General features: G+C 40.9%; 1 protein-coding gene across 1 annotated transcript; it reads right to left on the bottom strand.

The window, feature by feature from the left end:
* Positions 1–543: 543 nt before the first annotated feature.
* Positions 544–17688, bottom strand: TMEM41B (transmembrane protein 41B). The gene is made up of 7 exons (XM_028731664.2): positions 17211–17688; positions 11810–11927; positions 9495–9623; positions 6812–6905; positions 4758–4862; positions 3356–3494; positions 544–1846 (listed from the first exon to the last, which is right to left on the bottom strand). The coding sequence occupies exons 1-7, from the start codon at positions 17671–17673 to the stop codon at positions 1677–1679; spliced, it is 1218 nt and encodes a 405-aa protein (XP_028587497.2). The 5' UTR covers positions 17674–17688; the 3' UTR covers positions 544–1676.
* Positions 17689–18616: the final 928 nt, after the last annotated feature.

Raw genomic sequence — 18616 nt, 5'->3', positions numbered from 1 at the left:
GTTCACCACTGCTTTTGAGCAATCACAGAAGACACCTGTAACATTCTTCAGTCAATGCTTATCTGCTGAAGAGCTGCACAGCTCAAGGGAACTGCAAAGGGCCTTTGATTACAGACTGAAGGACACCGTGTACCTTAGATGAGTTGTGAACCAGGTAGGAGAATGCCATTTTGAGAGGGAAGGAGTGCCAACATATGGGAATGGAAGAGGTACTATACGCTAGTTCTTCAGACTAGCGGGCATGTAGTACTTAACTGTCTACAGACTAAATTTGGCATGCTAGCCTTGATTCAAAGGAGGACAGCAGAAGCTGGCAAGTACTGTAGTCTGCTTTATTTGTAAGAACTGTAAAATGGCTAAAATTGTTTCGTAACAAAAATAACCGCACAGAGTAATCAGGCCTAGAGATGGACACACTTGAGTGGCATTCTGAACTGGAACAATATAATGAAGCCCAGAAACAGAAACAAAATACCCCTAGCAACAGTAATTATTCAAGGAAAGGTATCATTACCTTGGGGAGTAAAAACCATAACAGAGCTCTTAAAATTTCAAAAATAAATTTAATCATCAGTTAGCCTTCCATCAAAACAGGGACACATCTTCCTAGCACGTCTATTTACAAGATGTACAATTTGTACATGATAACCTTAACCCAACGAAAGTATGCATGTAGGTATGGAGCTTCCTCATACTGAGGCACTTACAAAATGTTTCAGCTGCAGGGGCATGAAAACAAATGAGGGATTCCATGCCTGAAGGACCACTGTTTGGGCACTTGGGAGCACCAATGGATCTTTACACCAGAGGTTATGCTATATGGCCATGCTGCATAAATAAAAACCTAGCAAACATTATATACTTAATTAACTATAATGACAGATTGTTTCTGCTTACTAACTGAAATTGATAATTCCTCAAAGTGTTTCCCACATTTTTGCATGCACTTATAAATGCATGCAAATAATTATTTTTGACAGCTGATTAATTGGTTTAATAAAATATTAGCAATTTTGGAAACAGCTGCCATACATATGAAATACTGGCAAAATATATATATAAAAGTTAGCATTTTTCATGTGCCATGATAGATAAAAGTCTGATCAACCCCAACCCCAGCAAAAACATTCATATGACAGGAAAGTCACTCAATGTTTTTCAGTGTCTCCACAGTTGACATGAAGCAAAATTTCTGAAACACTGGTCAAAATATCTCTTCCTGCTCTCCCACAATGAGCTCATTAATAAAGAATCCATACAATCCATTACCCACTGGGCTATGGAAACAACTGTGCAGTCTATTACTTTTTCAGAATTATGAATGATGGTGCAAAGATGAGGGGGAAACAGGAATGAATTTATCACGTTAAGCCTACACAAACAAAATCAGATAAGGCATACATATACATATACATATGTATATGTATATTACATATATTACTGATTAGTTAGAATGAACAATGCTTTAAAAAACGTATATGGTTCATCTTAATTTCTTCTGAAAGCAGTTATTTGTCTTTGTGCCCCATAAATAAAACTCAGCAAGAAGTCCAGAAACATTTTTATCTCTTATAATTCTCTCCTTTCAAATTGTGAAAGATGCGATAGAAAAGTGACCATAGAAATAGTGCCTGATCCTGAGATGAAATGTGGGACATGAAGATCCAGGCTAATTCTCATTCAAACTTTTGTTTAAGTTTCTTCTGAAAAATAGCTGGCAGAATGGAGAGAATAGCTAGAATCATGAGAATGAAAACAGAGTTCCAGGAGACTGCTTCACCTGCTGTTGTAAGCTGGTAGAGCGTTGTTCCAGCTTTAATTGCTACAAAAGATGGTGGCGCAACACCTGGAAATAAAAAACAAAAAAATGGATCAGGGGGAAAAAATTAAACACAAAACAGTTGTGTATTTTTTTTTTAATGTCACCAAATCTTATAGATGATTCAGAAGACATGAAGGAAGAACCTGTTCTCCCCCAACTTTGCAATTCTATGATTCTATTTTTAAAGCATTTTTATTTAGGTTACCACACTAAAGTATTATCTATATTCCAGCTTGTAACTAACATGTAAAAAGGTAAAGAGACCGCTGACCATTAGGTCCAGTCGTGACCAACTCTGGGGTTGCAGCGCTCATCTTGCTTTATTGGCCGAGGGAGCTTCCCGTACAGTTTCCGGGTCATGTGGCCAGCATGACTAAGCCGCTTCTGGAGAACCAGAGCAGCGCACGGAAAAGCTGTTTACCTTCCCACCGGAGCAGTACCTATTTATCTACTTGCACTTTGACGTGCTTTCGAACTGCTAGGTTGGCAGGAGCAGGGACTGAGCAATGGGAGCTCACCCCGTCGCAGGGATTCGAACCGCCAACCTTCTGATCAGCAAGTCCTAGGCTCTGTGGTTTAACCCACAGCACCACCTGCGTCCCTAACTAAAATATACAAGATGGTCTATACAATAAAATACCGGTTATAAACCCCCCAATAAATAAAGCAATCAAGAATGAAAAACGGAGATTCCAAAACAACCAGCCTAAATAAAAATGTATTTGCTGCCTGCCTAAAAACAGGCATTAATAAGCATGGGGTCAAGACAAAACCTTGTGGCATCCTGCAGGCCAAAAGCTATAGGCCAAATCAGTAGTCACCAAGGTCCACCTTCTGAAAGCTACAACCCATAATTTCACTTCTGTCTGCTTCTGTGTCACTGGCACTTTGCCTTCTCTACTTCTGTGACTCAGCTGACTAGACCAACCAAGCCTTGCAGATTTAATAAGCCAGAGAAGCCAAGGATCCAAAGGACCTATCATGGGTCTTGGTTCTCCAGATAACTTTTTCACAACTTCAGGTTGCGCAAGTTGAAAGGTATTCAATACAAAGTGAACAGTCAGGAGCCCTGTGTGATCACTGGCACTGGTTCAGAAATAACCATAGCATCCACACTGTAGTGGATGCTAGCAACTTTATCTGAAAAGCTTCTTGCAAAGCCGTCACCATCCCCCTGCTGGCCAGACTGCAACAGGCCTTTTTACTATTCTGAACAGATCCAATGAGCAGACAAAACAATGGTGGTGATGTAGGATTTCTTCACCACAATCATGCCACAGAGTAGGCTCAAAAATGGAATGTATCCTATGATAGGTATGTAGAATTTCAGCTCATTTTTATTTAGCTGTGAAATTTACAGCCTGCATTCCTTAACAACTAAAAATAAATAAAGCACTAAAATAAGAATATGCAAAAACAGTTATTCAAAATTTATACAACTGCCCAAGAGATGGGGCTGTGTACTAATGAAGCATGCAGAAAGGAAAATAGTGTCACATTTAGCAAATCTTTAATATTAATCTGAATTCTTACCTAGAAAAGTACCAATAAAAAATACTTTCAATGGTACATTTATTACAGGAGATGTTATATTGATAAACCAATTAGGAAGGAAAGGAGTTATTCTCAAAAATATTATGTAGTTAATGAGGTGTTCTCTGTGTCGTTCAACCTGTTGGGATATAAAAATTCCAAATTAAAATAATCCTAATTTAGAAATATAACAGCAATCTTAATTGCATAATCATTCCCTCTATTTCCAAAGTTTACTTGTGAGTGCTGGTCTTCACATAGCTAAAATGGAACCATTCACACACAGGAGGGAGAAAGCAGCAAGTTTGGTTGAACCCCCAAGGTTCACAGAATTACAACAACAAAATCTTTGGGGAGGAACTAAGGATGTTGGCAAACCCAAAAAAAGCCAAACGAGGATGGAGTGGCCAAGGAATGCTGACTATTGGATGAAAAACCCCTCCCCAAACTGGGTAAGAGAGAGAACAAAATAGAGCATCACAGAGGACCATGGCTGATTGACTGGAACAGGGAACAGGAATACCCTATACTGCAATGCTTTGTTGTAGGTCCAACTTTACCCCTCTAATAGTGAACTCAGGTGGCTGAGGGTTAAACTGGGCTATCCCAAAATAAGGAAGCAATTTCTACATAGGGGATTCTCTAGGTAGGGGTGTGAAAGTATGTACAGAAAAATAAAACAATAAAATTTATTATTATTACTACTACTGCCACTGCTGTTACTTCTATTACTATGAAGAAGGAGGAGGAGGAGGAGGAGGCCCAGAAAGCAGCTGAGTTTCCAGGCTTGAGGGTACAGACATAACAGCCAACTAGCAACTCATTTCATTGTCAACAAAGAGAACCTGTGGTTGACATATTGCCAAATCCCCATGTTTGCTGTTACTTTGGGGAAAGTAGGGGTGGAAAGAGTTATGCTACAACTGGTTTCAAGTTGACTTGCTTGAAAGTAACATTAACCAGTGTTTGTCAAATCAGACGACACACGAACGGCATGCAAGCCCAAAATTTACTTCTAGACTCATTCCTGTCACACTGAACTATGGTTTAGCATGAAATCCAGGTTGTGACCAGGAGTGGGGGGAAATGGATACAGTGGTACCTTGGTTCTCGAACCTGATCCGTTCCAGGAGTCCGTTCGACTCCCAAAACCGTTTGAAAACCAAGGCACAGCTTTTAATTGGCTGCAGGAACTTACTGCACTTACTGCACTTGGAAGTTCAGCTTCCGAAAAATGTTCACAACCCAGAACACTTACTTCTGGGCTTGCGGCGTTTGGGAGCCGATTCGTTCAGGAGCCAAGCCGTTCGAGTACCAAGGTACCACTGTATTTGTGTAATTCCTATCCTCTTATACTTAAATGTAAGCTTTTAGGACAGATGTTCCACCAGAGTGACTTTACCTGCTGTGACCATTTCACGGCTTTCTCTGTTAAATATCTATAAACAACAGGTCTTCCAACTAAATAGGACAGCATATAACAGAAAGAGGCCCCAAGTCCAGAGCACTGCAAATGAATGGAAAATGAGACTCTCATATATTCATCCTTCACATGATTAACATGCAATGGGGTTTCAAATAATCAATGTAGTTAAGCATTTATCTATACATTCAATATTACTCTCTCTTAGTTAGAACTGTATCACCTTAGACCACCTATAGGCGACTGCTTTGTTAGTACTCCCCTTTATGTTAAAAAGAAAATCTTTCATGCAGAAAACTAGCATATCTGAGAGAAAACTAGTCTAGAAACTCTCTTACCATGTATGGGTTGTCTGTATGATTCTGCTGAACACACACTTCAACTCTAGTACAAGCTTCAAAATAGTAGTAATTAAAGAAAACTCTTTAAACTGATTTGAATTGGACTTTTATTATACAAGGGTGTTCGTGTGTCTGCATCTGGGGCCATCTGTTGTTACAAGTGACTAGCTGTCCACAACATGCTGCACTGAGGCCACCATTTCCAAATAGCCTTCACATAGCGTTTTGCAAATGACCCTAACCATAATGCCCTTCCTTTTTCCGAAGAACTTGTTTCAAGTCTTGGAAAGGGATGTACATCACACCCTAATTAATGCATTTAAATTGGTTTCCAGTTGCTCACTTTTATAGCCACCAGAGAAGAAGTGGGTGGAATTGAACATTGCACTATTACAAACATTCTGTCTGCACAAGCATATTAGCTTGCTAATATGATATGAGAACACGGGAATTAAGGGGTAAGCCCTGCTGCAGAAGCAGGATGTGTTATGTGAATCCCACCCAATGTTTCTGTTTTACTCAGAGTAAACCCATTGAAATTAATGGACCTAATTTAGTCACTTTCAGTAATTTCATTGGGTCTACTCCAAGCTAAACTTAGTTGAATACTATCTAGTAAAATTATTATTTTGCTATCACTTATTCAACTTTGTCCATTAGAAAGTACTCCTTTCTGAGAGCTGATTCATCACTACCACCCCTTATGTCAAAAGCAAATTTAAGCTGCCCCAGGAGGGCAAGATTTAGTATACTGTCGTCACTAGTAAATGCTACATTTCTATTAACTATTCTCTTTCTTTGTTAGCGTTAAAATTCAGTGGAGGAAAAGCCAGTCCTACTTTACATAAAACAATTATTGCTATTGGGCACTGATTTAACAGAGCCAGCTGAATATATTTAAAATATTCTTACCCTATCTTGTAATCAGTCCACCCAACTGCTCAGAGTAGACACAATGAAATTAATGTACGTGTTTAACTTGGGTCCATTCATTTCAGTGGGTCTCCTCTGAATATGACTAACATTGGATACAACCTGAGGACACCTTTTCAAATCCAATAAAAAAGATAAATACACAAGTGATTGTGTACAGAAGCAGAACAATTCTTCTCTCCTTACAGATGTGGGCTCCACCGGGAAGGGAAGTTTGGGTTTTCTCTCCCCACCAATGACCCCAATCAAGATGCCCCCTGCACCTCAATTAGGCTTAAGGGAGAAGTTCCCGTTGGCACCCACTGCAGCATAACGGAAAGGTTAAATTAAACTTCTCCTTATGCTGCAGTCTCACAGCACACCAGGGAAGAGACACTTGCAATTAAATGGGAAAAATCTATTTAGAGTAAGTAATGTGTATTTTGGCCCTGAGGCAAACCTCTGCCAGCAGGTTTTTAGGTTGCTTTCAACATTCTTTCTGTGTCTATTTCTAGGTTGTTTTTCAGTTATATTACTATTTTGTTTGTTACTGTCTTATTGTAAACAGCTTTGAACTTCCTAAGAAAGTAATAGCTAAACATTTAATAGCTAAACATTTAATTAATAAGAACTCCCCTGTTCATTACTTTTGTTTGTTAATTGTTAAATATTAAAAGGTTAGGCCTGTACTATTCACATCATCTGCTGCTGCACTAAATAGCAAATACCTTAAAAAAATATTTTGAAGAAAAGCATTCTGTATTTGTAATTAATACTTACCAAACAAACAAGAAATAGAGCTAGAGGGAAAGGGTAGAGAAATCCTGAAAGTATACTCAGAAATATTGATCCAGGAATAGCAAAGGTTTGCAAACTGGATGGTAGGTTTAGTTAAGGACAACATTACTTCACTGTTTTGAACATGCAGAGTATACTAATGCATGTTTACTCAGAAGTTAGGTCTGACTGTTTTTAATAAAACTTTTTCCAAGGTACATAGGATTACAACCTTAAAAATTTAAAACCAATACAATTTTAAATAATTTATATATCAAAAGTATTGCCAATGAAAACAATTTAAAAGATGGTTTAATATTTGAAATTTTTTGAAACTCAAAAAATTAGAATATCGTGGAAAAGTTCATTTATTTCAGTAATTCAACTTAAAAGGTAAAACTAATATATGAGACTCATGACATGCAAAGCGAGATATGTCAAGCCTTTACTTGTTATAACTGTGATGATTATGGTGTACAGCTGATGAAAACCCCAAATTAACAATCTCAGAAAATTAGAATATTGTGAAAAGGTGCAGTAGCTATTCAATCCATAACACCTGCAATGGGTTCCTGAGCCTTTAAATGGTCTCTCAGTCTGGTTTAGTAGGAAGCACAATCATGGGGAAGGCTGCTGACCTGACAGTTATGCAGAAAGCCATCATTGAGACCCTCCATAAGGAGGGAAAGCCTCAAAAGCCAATTGCAGAAGAAGTTGGATGTTCCCAAAGTGCTGTATCGAAGCACATTAATGGAAAGTTATGCGGAAGGGGAAAGTGTGGAAGAAAAAGGTGCACAAGCATCAGGGATGACTGCAGCCTGGAGAGGATTGTCAGGAAAAGACCATTCAAACGTGTTGGGGACTTTCACAATCGTTGTTTTGTAAACACAAGCATTTCAGCTTGCCAGATGGAAAAATCTCCCCTCTCCTCTGTGTGTGTTTCTGCAGCATCCTCTGACATGCTCTCCCTCCCCCACAGTCAATTGGGGGGGGGGGGTCCACAGGGGGAAGAGAGGGGAAAGCCCCAATGTATTAGCAGGACTTGTGCTGGTACCTGGCTCTCAGTCAAATCTGAAACATTCATTCTGCAATGTATAGAACAGACTATTATTATTATTTACTGAATTTATATACTGCCTTATACCTGGAGGTGTCACGGTGGTTCACAGACTATGATGTTCTACTAATTTAGATACCAATAAAGGTTCACATTGGGTGTTTTTTTTTATTAAAAAAACCTGTGGTATTTCTAACCTTTATTGGGTCCCAGGGCAGGAATATAATAAATGAATCTCAGCTTTACCTCTGTGTAGGCTGCTTACTGTAAGTTCTGTGAACCAAACTCTTACAAAACATAATTTTGTACTATGAAGTACTATTCAATGGTACCATTAAATAGCCTTGTTTACAGCTGCTAAAAGTTGTTCACATAGCACTAACGAAGCATGCCTCAAACAACTTTTAAACAGCTAAGTGAATCAAAGACTCATTTCTATCCAAGTGTTGTTAACAACCTAGCAATAGCAAATTAGCATATTCTATCCCCACAGGGTGAATAACCACCAATAAAAATAAAGCTGCTTGTTTTAACAGGTTGCCTATGTGTTAAGAATTTTTTTTAACAACTTCACAGCACAAAAATATTCCTTTATGCAAATAAGTCTTCCTAAATGCTCTTAACCCCTTTGACTTCCGATGCAGTTTTCACATCTTAAAAATACAGGATTAAACCAAGTTAGGTTGCTTCTTAAAATCAGTTTCAAAAGTTCCTTCAATTATTGATTACTAATGTTCTGTTAAAATTGATAAATCTCTCCCACTTGAAATGGAAAAAAGCAGACTTAGAGAATCTGTGGCCTTCGGGAAGTTGCTGGACTCACTCATCCAGCCAGCATGGCTAATGGTTAGGAACATCACAAGTTGTGGTCTAACATCTGGAAGACCACAGGTTCCCCTTTCATGGAATAAATTAAGACAGGGTAATGCAGGATAATCCCTGCTCAGATTCCAAAGGCAGTGGCATTCTCTCTGCTTTCATTATCCTCTAGGATTAAATGATTCAACTCACAGGAGTGTTATTAAGGATGAAATCACCTTATTTCATAAATCATTTTATAGTTTCAAAACAAAGTCATTTGCAAAGGAAACCTATCTTCACTTAGATGTCGCTTCCATTGCCTACAATGAAGCATATTCTTTAGTAAGTACTGTATATTTAGGAATGCAGCCTTGGCTTCTTGAATTTAATCCCCCAACAATACAATGTACTCCATTTTTCTTTTTTTCTACCTTTCTGGTCCAATCTTACATGTGAAAATTCTGAAACATGTTCAATGCTGAAGTGGGGAAAGGGCCTTTTTATACAAACCAATGAAAACCACACACTGTTAACTACCAGCAGTTCTATATTGAAAGATGCCAAGTACGGTCACACAAATTCTTAATGGCTCTTCAAGTTATTCCCCACATTCCATTTGTTCAAAAGCCCCCACCCCATGGATCCTTTCAGGAGGTACAGGGGATGGGTACCTTTTCTTCTATGAACTTCCATCTATTCACTTATCTTCGGACCCAATCCATGTAATCAAGAGGGTCCATCACCACCACACAGAAAAAAGAGCCTGGAAACTACTTCATGTCATATTCCAGAAAGCCACAGCTATGTGTATTTTTCAAATAAGGATACAAAACATAAGTAGCAAAATAGGCCACTAAGACTTGTACATAGAAGTTGTCCTTGTATTTAGAGAGAACTTTTCCTAAGGCTTTGGCATCATCCATGTCTCTGGGAACCTTTATACATTCTCTCTCCTCTCTGTAGGGGGGAAAAAATCAGATGAAGTTACCAGCATAAACAGCAGATGCTTGCCCCAAACAGCAGGGATACTAATGGCACTGTGACATAATGTATCATGCACTCTTAAGATTTAATGTAAAATACTAATTACACTGTTTGACTTACTGGATTTTGTAACACATACAGCCAGCTTTAAACTACTACTTGATGTTATTCTGTAACCTGTTGAAGTATCAAAGGTACTACATCAAAACATCAGTTGTTCAGAAATTACTAGACAGTTTGATATTATCAAAACCTTTGCCTCCGCTCCAGCAATTATTAATCAAAGTCAATGTTCAAAGCAAGGCCACACATCATATTCAACATAATATTCAGGCACAACTCAATAACTTTTAATACAAGCAGATGGAACACATATTCTATGCTTTAGGAGAGAAGAGTAATTGTTTGTGGTGTTTAGACTTTTTATCCACTTCGCTTTCAAACTGGACAAAACATCCCTTCAGAGATAGAGAAGGGCTTCAATAGATAACACATCTACAGAGAATACCCCAAATCTCTGCATCTTTGGAAGCAAGTAATTCCTTTCAAATATCTGTAGATATTATTTTTTGGAAAAAGCTTGGGTGATTCTTAGCAGAACATACAAAGAAGCTCTATGGCCACATCTACACTACAAATGTAAGCCACTTCCACACAGTGTTTGGAATTCCCCAGGTGCCAGGTGTGGTTTGCTATTGGAGCTGGTCCAGTTGTGACTACGTGGAGATTTCTGGGTGACAGGTTGGTGATTGCTATCTGCACCGAGTCAGCTGACTTGTGCACAGCAAAATACATGCATCTTAGGCTTCTGTATTGCCCTGTGAATCATGGAGCCATTGCTGGTCATCTTAGTCCTCCATCATCACAGACCACAATTTAAAAACCTCTGGCTTAGTCCATAGTTAATACCATTTTCATTTCCACTGTGTTTCTCCTTCTTGCATACTAGGACAAGTGAATTGTTGTAAGAGCAAGCTACAGTCAAGCAATGTAGTTGATATCATAGGATTATAGCATTGAAAGAGACCCCCAAGGACAATCTGGCAAACCCCTAACAAACAGATATTCCATTGCGGCAACCGTAACCTAGGTTTAAGGTGCCATTTAGCACTTAGCTTATATCCAAGTTTTTAGACACTGCTTCCACGTCAGTTAAACAGTAACAGCTAACTATCACAAATCCTTGAAACAGCAGTGCTCAGCATAATCAGAAATCTACAATTCCAGAGTTTGTTTGGTTTTTTGGAGAGGGGAGCTCCAATAGTTAAAAACTACTTTGAACCCAGTATCGTAACAGCTTTTTATAGTGTGGATGTGTAGTGAAATGAGCATTTGTCCAAGTTTTGTCTGATGACATAATTTTGAATTGGACAGCTCAGCTCTGCCAGACATTAACAGGTGGTTAGTTTAACCTCTAATCCCAGAATATATAACTATCCACCTGGGAAATTTACATACTGTGACATATTAAAACTAAGATTGGGGTTAACCAGCAATATGAAGTGTTTTTATATAGTAGTACAACAAGCTTCCAAGCAGGTGGCGCTGTGGGTTAAAGCCTCAGCGCCTAGGACTTGCCGATCGAAAGGTCGGCGGTTCGAATCCCCGTGGCGGGGTGCGCTCCCGTCGTTCGGTCCCAGCGCCTGCCAACCTAGCAGTTCGAAAGCACCTTCGGGTGCAAGTAGATAAATAGGGACCGCTTACTGGCGGGAAGGTAAACGGCGTTCCGTGTGCTGCGCTGGCTCGCCAGATGCAGCTTTGTCACACTGGCCACGTGACCCGGAAGTGTCTTCGGACAGCGCTGGCCCCCGGCCTCTTAAGTGAGATGGGCGCACAACCCCAGAGTCTGTCAAGACTGGCCCGTACGGGCAGGGGTACCTTTACCTTTACCTTTACAACAAGCTTCCATAATGTATTGTCTGAACAAAAAATCTTTGTCAGTAATCTTTAAATGGCTATGTCAAATTTCTGACAGGAATGAGCCAGGCAGCGTACCTTGCGGCTTACTGGTAAATTCTGATATCAAAACTAGACGTTTATACACATGGTTCCTTTCTGAAAACTTAATGAACTGTGTCTTTCACTTCTGAGTTCTATAGGTTTGTAAGGTTCTTTAGGTACATTTGCTGGAAACAAAGCAAATTCTCTGTCATACTTACTCACTCAGCTGTGGAAAGTTTTTATATACCAGAAACATAACAGATGCAGCTATTAGGAAGATGGACAATAATATGAGAAGGGACATTCGTGCAGATCCACCTTCTTTATGGGCCTTTCCTGAAATGGAACAAATATATAATTAATTCATGAGTTCTTACAAATCATATTTGAGGGGTTGAATTGAGGAGGGGCACTTAGACTTCACCCCTACATGGATCACTGCCTTGCTGTGGCGAAGGGGCTTGAATAACTCAGAGAAGCTATGAGCTATGCCATGCAGGGCCACCCAAAATGGACAGGTCATGGTGGAGAGTATTGACCAAACGTGATCCACCTGGAGCAGGAACCGGCAAGCCACTCCAGTATCCCAGCCAAGAAAACTCCATGGACAAAGACAACAGGCATGAGCCCCTCAGGTCGGAAGGCATCCAACATGCTACTGAGGAAGAGTGGAGGACAAGTACAAGTAGATTCAGAGTGGATGAAGTGGCTGAGCCAAAGCCGAAAGGTCACTCAGTTGCGGATATGCCTGGAAGCGAAAGAAAAGTCCAATGCTGTAAAGAAAAATATTGCATAGGAACCTGGAATGTAAGAACCATGAACCTTGGTAAGTTGGATGTGGTCAAAGATGAGATGGCAAGAATAAATATTGACATCCTGGGCATCAGTGAACTAAAATGGACAGAAATGGGCAAATTCAGTTCGGATGACCATCATATCTACTACTGTGGGCAAGAATCCTGTAAAAGAAATGGAGTTTGACAAGTTTGACAAGATAACTAGAGCTCACTCAAGTCTACTTCCCTAGCTTACTTTAGTAATGATAATCAAGCAATAAGTTCATTTCTTCTTAAATTTGCTTCTATTGATGGATAAAGGAAACATGCCCATGACCAACTTACCTGAAACAACTATTTCACTCAGACAGGCAACTGTGTGAGACTGCTACTACATAGTAAACTGGCTAGATCATCCACCCTGCTTATCTGTCAAGAATAATAATAATCCCAGAGTGTTTATTACAATTGGTGGTGCCATGATTATGCAATGTGTACTGAATATTCCCTCTTGTGATGTTACATGGTTATGAGCTGGCAGGAGGAGTACAGAGATGATGAAACTGCCACATAAGTATGAAAATCATATGACGTGGCATAACAAGTGTTCTGAATTTAGCAATTTGCCTTGAAGTTACTACACTTGTGTAGCATGCTTTCATAAAGCCTCATATGTCTAACAGAAGGCACACCATCTGCACAGCTACACCTGAAGTTTCATTACTCCTCTTAAAATCAGTGCCTCCCAGGAAGAATCTGTATAAAATCATTACTGTCAGCAGAAAGAAAGATAATGGTTTAGTAGCAGTTGAATTTCACATTTCTTACAGCAGCAAATGTACACTCTGGGTGTCACACTGCTATTCCAGCAAGCCAACATCACAAATCATGGCATTGTATCTGTGCTGTAGGCAACTATGCCTACAGGTAATTGTATGAATGTGCATTCATGTTAGGTCTGAAATATGCGCACAACCCACAAAGACCTATGAAAGTTTAAAATGCCAAACTCAACAAGGGTTTTGAGAAGATAAGCTGATAACCGTTTTTACCTGAATTTTTTCCCCTGCCATTACATTTTTTTTAAGCTCTTGAAATTATGCTCATTTTAAAAGTTCAATTTCCACATTACATGCCAATTTCTAACAACTGCTATTGCATTGGAGGCTAAACAAAGCTTACAAGTTTCCAATGCATTACACTTTTAAATTTTACTTTGATTAGAGTGCTTTTTGCACAGGGAGTATATCATGATTCAATTTGGAACAAATTCTATTGCAAATAAATTCAAAAAAATCATTAGGACCACTCTCAAGTGACATTATATGCAAAGAACTGAGAGTTAACATTTAACTGCACTCAATCATCTCAAGTACAGTAGATATCTGTAATTACAACTTCAATTTGGCAAAGGCACTTCAATTACTATTCCAACATGAAAAACGGTTCAATATAAAAGTGATACTGAACATTATTTTGATGCACTGTTGTGATAAGCCCACTGAACCGAAGGAATTATTTTAAAACTAAAATGTACTGCATACCTTAATTTTAAAGTCCTTGTGACAAAGCCAACTTTTTAAATGTCTTTGACACAAGTAATTTCACTTACAGGAGTTTGCCACAGCCAGTTAAGAGTCAGAGTAAGAACACGTAATCATAAAGTAGCATTTACTGTACTTCCTCTATTCCTTACCCACTTATATCTAAACTGGATAACACAGCAAATTTATAGAATAGGCTTTAAAATTCCAAGTGCAGCAACTCTGAATAACTATGTCAGGTTCTGAAATAACAATGATTTCCAAAGCATCTAATATAATGTGGCTACAACAATGTCACCATGCCAGTTTAGACCAATTACGGTACATGTTTAAATACTCTGCTCTTTCAGGCTGTAAATGTCAAAATGTCCTTACCTGTACCAAGCTACTAGGGTTCCCAATTTTAAAAGGCAAAAGACAGGACTGGTTACCCAGGATAAAATTTGAAGTACCACAAGACCATCATCTTAGGAAACCTAAGTACATGTGGGTCTGGTCAGTCTGTGGATGGTAATCCTCTCAAAACCACACATGTGCTGCCTTGGGTTCCAAGATAAAAGAAAGGCAGGCTATACAGTACATGCAAAAAAAGTACAGTGGTACCTCAGGTTAAGTACCTAATTCGTTCCGGAGGTCTGTACTTAACCTGAAACTGTTTTTAACCTGAAGCACCACTTTAGCTAATGGGGCCTCCTGCTGCTGCTGTGCCACTGGAGCCCGATTTCTGTTCTCATCCTGAAGCAAAGTTCTTAACCTGAAGCACTATTTCTGGGTTACTGGAGTCTGTAACCTGAAGCGTATGTAACCTGAAGTGTATGTAACCTGAGGTACCACTGTACTAAAATGGTCTGTATCCAACCTATGAATTCAATGTATCATTTCTGCTTTCCCGAGAGAATGATATCCCATGTGCTGTTCTGGGGGATCCTTCAACCCTCTGGAACAGATCTGGGGAGGGTGTAGACGGAGGAGATGGCATAATCCCTGTTGCACTAGTGGGAATAGTTGCACTGGCTTCCACTAGCAAACCAAGTTAGTTGAATACAGCCTTATCGTTTCCTTCACCCCCTCAAATAAATGTAGTTACCCCAGTTTTGTATTTAACCACTCACCTGGTTTCCACTGCCAACCAGGAACTCAACACAGATGGGTGAGTGGACCAGCAAAGAGAACCAGAGTACTTGTTTCTCTTTTGCCAGCCTGTATAGCACCCATTCTGGCTAAAAGAAAGGGGTTTCACTTCCTCTGCAGCCACCACAGAAATACAGTGGACTGGCGAAGAAGAAACGGACAACTCAAGTTTTTCCACTGTCAGGCTGTTGTTTCTAGCGTACAATAAGTAGGGCCTCTCTTAATAAAAAAGCAGGCAAGTAAGAAACTTGGGAGGCTAGGAATAGGCTCAGTCCTTTCTGAGCAGCCCTGCATGAACAGTATCTTATGTCTTAAAACTAATGCAATCATTAGCAGTGTTCCCATCTAAAATGTAACCTGACAGAAAAGCATGAGAAAGATGTTAGGAGATCTGTCTATCTGAAGACATGCAAGTTATGGCAAATATGGCAAAGAGAACATTTCACACACAAAAACATGCTTCACTAATACGCTGGGAGAAAAATGTTTTTGGAGAGAAGCATTTTCTCACTTGTGAGCAGTTTGCTCTGCCTTCCCGCAGTTCAACTTTACATACCTGAAGTGTATGTAACCTGAGGTACCACTGTACTAAAATGGTCTGTATCCAACCTATGAATTCAATGTATCATTTCTGCTTTCCCGAGAGAATTTCCCAGACATTTCCACTCAGAACCAGTAATGACACACTAGGTCATCACAAGGTTATTCTAATAAAACAACTTCTCTTCCCAAGCCTACTCCCACAAAACACAACACATAATCCTACTTCATTTTCAACTATCAGCTATCTATTCCAGGTGGGAAATGTATGCTTGTGGAAGGTGGCAAATCTCCCAGAAGACAGTCTTTCATACAGCCTAGAGGAAGCAACTTAATCCCACCAAGAACAATTGGACATCCTTCCAAATAAGTCTACAGAGATTGCAAGTGTTTAGTGAAAGACACCTCAGATTTGGGATACGCATTCAACATACAGTATATTCCCAAGGAAACTTTGCTGAAGAGGCTAGACATACCCCATCACTGATAACCATCTGGCAGGCATCACATATGACATTGCAGACATCCCTTTCTAATTCAATCACAACTACTGTGCCAATTTTATTCACATGAAGGTTTGGAAAGACTTGTGAGAAGTTATTCACTATTGTCTCTAAGACCTTAAGAATCAATGGAACCTGTCATAACCTCACAGCTGGAACTATGCACAGGTCCCACTGTAGATATTACACTTTGAATACAACAGCTGAAAGTTAATGCAATTTTGTACTCAACTCCTGAACTACATTCCTTACTCCACACCACTTTCCTAGGCCCCTAACAACTGGTTTCCTTCATGCATAATGCTCATCATTAGTATTTATCATATTTAAAGCACTTCTTGTTATAGGAAATCTGTTCTCAGAAGACCAATGGCTACGATTCAAACTCCGAAGCCACCACAGTGCAAACTGGTCTTGATCTGGTCAGTGTCCAGAGGGGTGACTGCTTGGGAACCTTGGGTTCCATGAGTAAATAAATGCATAAAGCAGGCTAAGAGCAACTTGTCCAATAGGAACGAACACAACTTTACTGCTGGATGCCACAGGCCACCCACAATATCCCAATTGCCCAACATCACCTTCAGAGATTTATGACTAATGAGTCTTGAACCTGAATTATCTGCTTTGAGGTCCAACGTGGAAGAACTGCCCCACATCACGCCATATGGGCCTCCACACCCATGAGAGCACAGCAAACTTCCCAAGTAGGGCTCCTGACAGGCCTCGGACCCCCCAGAACTTGTTTTCAAAAGGTCTCGACTTAAAAGGCTTAATAAATGCGTCCCTTTGAGCATCTGCAGAGTGCCCAAGAAAACAGAGAACCGGCCAGCCACGGATTATGTGGGAAGATTGTTCAGTTCGGGATCTAGGCGAATTTGAACCCCGGCACATCTTGTTTTGTGGCATTAAACGCTGCTTCGGAGCATGTGCATTTCCCCTCTGAGTCACCCTCCTCCTTCCTCTTCCTCCTCCTCTCCCTTCCCGCGTCTCCTATCCTTCATTCTCCAGTGACCCCGGAACACCTCCAGGCACACCGCCGGCTTGGTTCCAGCGTCCCCCCCCCCAACCCATCCATCCATCCATGAATCTCTCACGCGTTCGCCTCCAGCCGCTTCTGTTTCCCACCTGCAAGCAGCTCCTGATGCCTTTCCAAGGCAGCCTCCGCCTCCTTCGCTGCCGCCGCCGCCTCTTCCTTCTCCGACGTCCTCCCGGACCCTCGCTGGCTCGTGCCCGGCTGCGCCATGGTAGCCCCTTCGGCGACGCCACCAGCCCCTTCGCCGGCCGGCAACACACAGGCCCGGCTCAGCCTCCGCCGGCGCCAAGAACCGCGAGAGGAGGCGGGATCGGCCGCAGCCCTCCCCTCAGCGCCGACGCCGCCCGCTCGCCGGCTCCGTAGGCCGCAGGCGCGGGCTCTGTGATTCCGCCCAGGATTCCGCCCCGCCCGCAGAGGCTCTCCCGCCGCCCTTCTGCCAGCAGCTTTGCTCTTGGGTTCCTGGAAGGGCTGCTCACGTTTTCTAGTAAATACCGTGGAAGTCGGTTTCTTTCTCCAAAAGACGCCGATTCGGAAGGAACGCAGTGGTTCCACCATGGGCTTGGGCAGGATTTTTGTTGGGGGGGGGGCAGAACCTCAGTTTGCTATGTATTTTTATGGATTTGGGGGCGGGGAGAAGGGCAGCTGCGCCCATGGGTTCCACCCAGGACCGGATTTAGGTTTGATGAGGCCCTAAGCTACTGAAGGCAATGGGGCCCTTTATATGTCCAGCTGCCCTTTGTCAGCAACAAATTGTTGCTGTTTTTGTGTTGAATATATGCTATAGGTCCATATACAACACAAAACACTGTTGCTGTATGTAGGCTTTATTTTACTTGTTTTTTCTCCTTATATTTTGGAAATGTACATCCAGGTGTGTTTTTTTTCCTTTAATTTTTTTGTGGCCCCCAAGAGAGTGGGACCCTAAGCTATAGCTTGTTTAGCTTATACATAAATTCAGCACTGGTTCCACCGAGTAGAAGAGCTGCGGGACATTTCACTAAATGGCTGCTAGTTATGATGGCTGTCTGCTCGTGAGCTTCTCATATGCATCTGGTTGGCTGCTGCAGAAAACAGGTTTTATCTTTTCTTGGCTGGGAGTAAGTCCAATCTCACACTGTGGCACTTCCTTCCAAGTAAGGGCCATAGCTCAGGAGTACAGCATGTGCTTTGCATGCATATGGTCTCAGGTTCATCTCTAGATCAGGCTGAGAAAGATCGCTGCATGAAATCCTGGAAAGCCACCGCCAAGTCAGGGTTGAAAATACTGCTAGGTGGACTAAAAGGTCAGGCTCAGTACAAGACAGCTTCCCGTGTTCTTACAATATGCATAGAGTGATAGTGGTGTACAATTGGTTCCAGGACAAAACAGGAGCAGGCTTTGTATCTGCACACTTTTCTGAAAATAAGCCACAGAGTTCAATGGACTACAGGCTGCAACTTGATGGAAATGTATGAGATTTCTTCACAAGCAGGAATGCAAAATGTCGTATTGGACGGT

The sequence above is a fragment of the Podarcis muralis genome, chromosome 1 (genome assembly GCF_964188315.1).
Source record: "Podarcis muralis chromosome 1, rPodMur119.hap1.1, whole genome shotgun sequence".
Taxonomy (NCBI): domain Eukaryota; kingdom Metazoa; phylum Chordata; class Lepidosauria; order Squamata; family Lacertidae; genus Podarcis; species Podarcis muralis.
The sequence above is the reverse complement of the archived record's forward strand: the minus strand, read 5'-3'. Positions and strand labels throughout refer to the sequence as shown.

Excerpts from the sequence above, each read along its gene's own strand:
- TMEM41B (XM_028731664.2), bottom strand. The coding sequence starts at position 17,673 with ATGGTGGAACCACTGCGTTCCTTCCGAATCGGCGTCTTTTGGAGAAAG. Across the intron at positions 11,928-17,210 it reads GCATCAGGAGCTGCTTGCAG|GAAAGGCCCATAAAGAAGGT; the intron begins GTGGGAAACAGA and ends GTTCCATTTCAG. Across the intron at positions 6,906-9,494 it reads TATTTTGCTACTTATGTTTT|TTTGCAAACCTTTGCTATTC; the intron begins GTATCCTTATTT and ends CCTACCATCCAG.